Source organism: Benincasa hispida, chromosome 3 (assembly GCF_009727055.1).
Source record: "Benincasa hispida cultivar B227 chromosome 3, ASM972705v1, whole genome shotgun sequence".
In the NCBI taxonomy this organism is placed as follows: domain Eukaryota; kingdom Viridiplantae; phylum Streptophyta; class Magnoliopsida; order Cucurbitales; family Cucurbitaceae; genus Benincasa; species Benincasa hispida.
This window is the reverse complement of record NC_052351.1, coordinates 19,911,962-19,918,886: the sequence shown is the minus strand read 5'-3', so window position 1 is coordinate 19,918,886 and position 6,925 is coordinate 19,911,962. Positions and strand designations below refer to the sequence as shown.

General features: G+C 34.4%; 1 protein-coding gene across 1 annotated transcript; it reads left to right on the top strand.

Annotated features, from left to right (window-relative positions):
- The first annotated feature begins 2,172 nt into the window (after positions 1-2,172).
- LOC120074424 (ribonuclease III domain-containing protein RNC1, chloroplastic) lies at positions 2,173-6,321 on the top strand. The gene is made up of 5 exons (XM_039027543.1): positions 2,173-3,193; positions 4,460-4,664; positions 4,780-4,980; positions 5,591-5,677; positions 5,792-6,321. Exons 1-5 carry the CDS (start codon positions 2,400-2,402, stop codon positions 6,107-6,109), a joined length of 1,605 nt encoding a protein of 534 aa, XP_038883471.1. The 5' UTR covers positions 2,173-2,399; the 3' UTR covers positions 6,110-6,321.
- Positions 6,322-6,925: the final 604 nt, after the last annotated feature.

The following is a 6,925-nucleotide window of genomic DNA, read 5'->3' as shown; positions in this document are numbered from 1 at the left end:
ATACTAACCAAAAGACCACCCTCAAAGGCAAGAGTTCCCAAAACATTCAGGATTAAGGTCATGTCACCTATGGTCGTTTAGGTGAGATGTAAGTCCCAAGTATCAACGACGTTATATAAAAAGACTATTCATCTCGTGGTCTGGTCTTATACAAACTCTTTGTATAGGACACCCCCGCTCACATGTCTCCACATGAATGGTCAGTATCAGACCATTTGTAGCACGTTACAACACTTGCAACTATCTACAAAACGGGTCGTATCCATAGTATCACCAGGTTAAGGTATCCCTCCTTTATCCTTATACTACAGACCATTTAGATTATTACTTAAGGCATGATCCACTTGTATATCTCACATACATGCTTAAGTTTACATAAAATAACCACGAATCTTAGTTTATTGGATATAAGTAAATGCAAATAAAATAACTCTAATTTTATTATAAATAATGTGTACAAACTGTTTACAAATTACGAGACTCCAGGAGAATTAGAACACCAATCTCAACAGTCTTATGCAAACATCTTTTGCATAGGATGCCTCCACTCACTTGTCTCCACATGAACGACTTTGGGATCACAAACTTGATCCACTTTTATGTCTCTACATAAAATTTAAGTATTCATGTCATAGCCAAGGGTTCATTAGTTTATTGAATTTATGAATCTATGAATGCAATTTATATATTCAATAACAACTTTATTGAAAAACTCTCAATAACATCTTTATTGTAAATAGACTATGTTTAATGTTTACAAACTGCGAGTTTTAGGACATATAACCCAACAGTTCTACCATTGAATATTCCTATGATAGTTTATTCACTTAGTGTGAAAAGTTTATATCATTTGATGCTAGAAAGATAATGAAGAACTTTGGGTTCCAAAGAACCATAATTTTTAGGAAATAAGTGCATTTATATCTTTACTAGTTTACTACGTGTCGTAGCGTAAATATAATATTCCTCCAAAGAAAGATATTAGAATAGAGTTAAAAATATGTTATGTTTTTATTTGAGAATTAGTTTACATGAATTTATTTTATTCTCATAAATCTAATTATGTTCTAGTTGAATATGAAGATACATGTTACTTATCTAACCCATAAGAACTAAATCTTAAACAGGTTACTTAGTACATAGAGAAGAATTTTTGTATTATGGCAGTTTATGAAGCAAATCATGACAATTGCTTTAATCATGTTACAATCTTGATGATGTATGAGGCTAGCCAATAGTGTGATTATATGAAGATGATAAAGCATAAAGTACCGGCATCATTATTCAATGAATTTCTTCAAAAGACGAATTGGAGACTTATTGACGAAGGTATCACCTGCAACAACATTTGAGAAGTTAACACATAACATTTGTATGTGACGACCATGAGTATCAAGTGATATTTTCATGATGAGTAGTAAATATGTTGCACTCTTTTTCCCCTGACTATGGTTTTGTCCTACTAGGTTTTACTAGCAAGGTTTTTAGTGAGGCAGTCATTAAAGTATATGAATGATGTACTCTTTTTCCTTCACTAAGTTCTTATCCCACTGGATTTTTCCTAGTAAAGTTTTAACGAGACATTATTTTACATACTATAGATATCTAAAGGGAAGTATTGTAAATGTAATATTGTAGATATCCATAATTTTATGTTACAATAACCCATAACCTTCATAGGTTATCCAATCTCATAACCTCCCCTATTAATTTTTATCTCCATGCCCTACAAATAGGGTTGTAAGATGCCTTTGCAGAACACACCACAATTGAGTTCAATATTAGCTTTCTACTTCTCTTCTACTTTTCTCTTTTGTCTTACTCTTATTGTTATTTTGTTGTTCATATTCTTCTTATTTCATCACATTTGTTGATTTTTTTCAATTCTTTTTATTATTTATTAACATTTTCACTAAAATCTTGAAAATATATTCATATTTGTATTTCATGAAAGAAAATTGTTTTTATTATCATTATTTATTTAATATCGATAAACTTTAATTTCAAACTAAATTTAAAATTTATCAAAATACATTTACTAAAATTGAACCAAAGATGAAAATGGTATTTTAACCCAAAGCAAATGTACTTTTTTTTTTATTATTTTTTTTTTTAAAAAAAAAAATAATTTAACCAAATTATGATAAACCCTTCACAAGACTCCGTAATTGCTCTTTGCCACGCCTCGGCATCTTATCCATTTCTCTTCAGTATCCTACTCTCAATCTCCAACCCCTCCCAAAACCCTTCAACAAAGGGCAAAATATTCATCTTTCTAGCGAGGATTTCCCCATCCTTAAATCGGCAATGCCCAATTTCTCGTAACCGGAGTTCTCAGTGCTCGGCCCCCGAACTTCCGGGTAAACCCACCCCAACATTATCCCCAGTATTCACAACCAATGGAACTTTCTTCTTCTTTTGTTAAACTCTCATCCCCTTCTCCTAATTACTCTTTCTCGTCTTCTTTAACCCCATTTATTGTTAAAATTCACCCCAATCATCCCATTTTCCCGAACCCCTCGTCGGCGAATTTGCGTATTTTTGCAGTTGCAGTTGACCCACAACAAGAATTGCCCAAAAACAATCCTCAGAGACTGCTCAAAGAGCTTGCGGAGCGAAAACGAGCCACTTCTCCGAAGAAAAAGGTACCCCCAAAAAGGTTTATTCTTAGACCGCCATTGGATGATAAGAAATTAGCGGAAAGGTTTCTCAATAGCCCTCAATTAACTCTCAAATCATTCCCATTATTGAGTTCTTGTTTACCATCTTCGCGGCTTAACAATGCTGATAAAACTTGGATGGACGAGTACTTGCTGGAAGCCAAGCAAGCCCTTGGATACCCCCTTGAGCCCTCCGATAGTTATGGAGACGACAATCCTGCAAAACAATTTGATACTTTGTTGTACTTGGCCTTTCAGCATCCCTCATGCGAAAGAACTAAGGCCCGGCACATAAGATCGGGGCATTCGAGGCTATTGTTTTTGGGTCAATATGTAATCGAATTGGCTTTAGCAGAGTATTTTCTGCAGAGGTATCCTAGGGAATCGCCAGGTCCAATGAGGGAGAGGGTTTTTGCGTTAATTGGGAAGAGGAACCTTCCAAAGTGGATTAAAGCTGCCAGTTTACAGAATTTGATATTCCCATATGATGATATGGACAAGATGATTAGGAAGGACCGGGAACCACCTGTCAAGTAAGTTTGGTATTGTCTTTTCATTAGTTCTAATTCTTCTTTTTGCCATTGCAATATAATGTTGTGAATAAGATATTTGTAAGAAATATTTTTTGAGTTGAAGTGATCGAAAAGTTATGTCATTGATGTGTTAAGCTAAGCCCCATGTTAAGTTTGAGAAGAATCACAGAATGTGGTATCATCAGACTGAAAAGTACCAAATGCTTTAGGGAAGTTGATTGTGTAATGTGATGGTAATGTAATGTATGGTTGACTAGGAACTAGGATTTATGGGCCAGAAGAGACATTAAGAAGTTGGCATTGGATTAGGGTAAATGTTGAAGGCGTATTTGCTGCTCCTGATAATCTAAAGTTAGGTACCTTAGTTATGATGGTTATGGACACTGAACTTCATTATATAGATGGTCCCCATTTCATGAAGATGACGCTACAAATGACCGGCTAAGAGACAATGTTAAGGAAGTTGATCTACTGGAAATGTAGCATAAAGCCTTGATTTAGGTTCTATGAGATATTTATAGGTCATGCCACGTTGTGAATTCTTTGTGAACCTAGCACCACACGTTCTTTCTTCAAGTCTAGTACCTGCAGCAATGGACAACTCCATGAATCTGGCTTCCTTCCAAATTCGTCCATCCTTCACAGACTTTCTTCCAGGCCACTATGATTGCTTTTTACCAACATGACTTTCCGTTTGCCCCTTTTTGGCAAATGTAGCTTTTTTATACTACTTGTCACAAGTCAAATATGCGGTAAAGAATTGGCCCTGCGAGATTTATATACTATAGTGGGACTTGGGAGATTGGGTTTTCTGTACCCATTCTACTTATGTACTTCATTTGCACGAGACCCATCTTAGTTTGCATGATCCATCAAATTTGCATTTTAGTATGATGGAAGATGTACTATAGGTTACATAGTGAAACATGTGTTGTTTCGAAATTCATTTTACTTCTGATTAGCTTATGGGGTACCTGATATAACAGACCTTTTTCCTTTCATTTTCTGTTATATGTTAATTCTTGTTACCAATGCTTGATAGCAGCAAGGGTTGGGAAGAAAATACTAGAGATAAATTGATGTGGTTTTACATCCAAATCATGGTATTCCTTTCTGTTGCATTTCTGAGTGAATTATCTTGCACGTAATTGGTAGATTAATAGCTTACACTTGGGAGTAAAACTCCTGCTGGTTTTCTTTCTAAAATAGTTTGACTCAAAATATTATTTCAACAATGCAAGCCTAAAATTAATTTTCTTTGAGCAGATCTGTATTTTGGGCGTTGTTTGGGGCAATATATTTATGTTTTGGAATGCCAGAAGTGTACCGGGTCCTTTTTGAGGTGTTTGGAATGGATCCAGATGCAGAGGAATGCGAACCAAGGTTACGCAGGCAACTTGAAGATGTAGATTATGTCTCTGTTGAATTTGAGGACAAAAGGATCAGCTGGCAAGATATGGTTTCCTATAAGGTAAGTTTCATGCTTATTATTTTTAACAGCACAATAAACTATTATGCTATTGTCTATCCTTCTTTAAGAATGAAATCTAATCTTGTGATCGTGTTTTCCTTCTCTCATTTTTCAGCCTCCAGAAGATGCTCTGTTTGCGCACCCTAGGCTCTTCAGAGCTTGTGTCCCACCTGGCATGCATCGATTTCGGGGTAATATATGGGATTATGATAGCCGACCTCAAGTCATGCAAGCACTAGGATACCCTTTACCTGTTACTGATAAAATTCCTGACATCACGGAAGCAAGAAATATTGAACTCGGACTTGGACTGCAGGTAACCTTTCTTTTCTCTCATTCATATCCACGTGATGATCATAGTATTATTACATTCTCATTGTCGGTTTTTATTGTCTTGTATGTGTGTTTATGTTTACCAAGGCGATGGTTGATTATGATCTTTGTTACATCTTTTGTGTGAAGGAGAGTAATTAAAGCCCCGATTAGTAACCATTTGTATTTTGGTTTCTAGTTTTTGAAAATTAAGTCTATTTTCTCTAAATTTCTTATAATGATTTGCATCTTTCTTAAGTACAAGGGTTGAATTCTTAGCCAAATTTTAAAAGAAAAACAAATTTTTAAAAACTACTTTTTTTAGTTTCCAAAATTCAGTTTGGTTTTTGAAAACAATGGTAAAAAGTGGATAATAAAAAATAAATTTAGAGGTGGAATGAATGTTTATAGGCTAATTTTCAAAAACTAAAAACCAAAAATCAAATAGTTATCAAACGGGGCCTAAAGAATGCATGTAGTCTAGAATTTCTGCTTGATGTTCGATATAGATCAATATAATGGTTTTAACTTTAAAATACCTTTTTAGGCTATATGTAAATTCTGTGGAATAGCATGATCAAGCTAATCTAAGGCAATTTCTTAATCACATGCAGCTTTGTTTTTTGCACCCGTCAAAACACAAGTTTGAGCACCCTCGTTTCTGCTATGAACGATTAGAATACCTCGGCCAAAAGATCCAGGTAAGACCCTTCTTACATGTATTAGGGACACACTCCTTTCTCTCTATCAAAATCCTGTCCTTTATGTTTGCTTCAAGAAACTTATAATCGTCGGTCTGATTGCGTTTGTTCAAGGATATCGTGATGGCTGAGAGACTGTTGATGAAGCATTTAGATGCCCCTGGGAAGTGGTTGCAGGAAAAGCACCGGCGATTGCTCATGAACAAGTTTTGCGGTCGGTATTTGAGGGAAAAATATCTTCATAAACTTATCATCTATTCCGAGAAAGTTCAAGATGCATATGAGAACAACCGGAGGCTTCGAAACCCGGCCACCACAGCTGTTCAGCAAGCCCTTCATGGACTTTCTTATGTAGTTTATGGAAAGCCTGATGTGAGACGTCTCATGTTTGAGGTTTTTGATTTTGAGCAAATCCAACCTAAAGCTGTATGAGGTTCTAGAAGGTAGATATCATTGTCCAATCAAAGGCAAAAGAAGGGAGAAAAGGGGAACTAATTATTTCTTCATGCCCTTCGGGCTTGATTCTCTCCTTTCTCTATTAGGAGGAGCTTCTTGTTACACATAATTGAAGTAGATGTGGTACAAAACTTGGCCAATAAAGAAGCTGATGTGAAATATATATTTATGGTAATTCTTTTTTTAAATACTTTTTTTCTTGCAATATTCTTTCAAATCTAATTGATGTCTCTCCCGATAGTTTGTATTTTTCTGAAGTCGTCCATGAATTATGATGCCAAAGAACATCATGAAAAGACAGCGAAACCAAAGATGTTGTATTATTGTCGGTGACCAATTAACTCTTAAACTACCAATAAACACTAGTTTTAAGATTTACTATCTTTGAAAAGTAAAGAAACTAAATTTAGGCTCGTAAAAGTACATAGGTATAGGTGATAAAATAAATGATATTTAGCTTTATTTTTTTGTTACTTGTAAGTTGTAACATGAGAAATTCTCTAAAATATTAAAAATTATGGGGAGCTCTTTTTTTTTTCAACTCAAAATAAACTTTTAAGTCTTTCTATTTCCCTGGATTGGAATAAAATATCATATTAAAATCCAATATGTTCCATTAATTTGAAATGTATTGCATGGCAATTTTTTTTTCCAGAAAACAATATTTTTAACTATTATACTTACATTATATATAGCCTATGAAAATTTAAAAGAACAAACCAACAAAAATTTTAAGTTAAATCACAATTTTAGTTAATTATATCAAATGGTCTCTAAATTTTAAAAAATGTT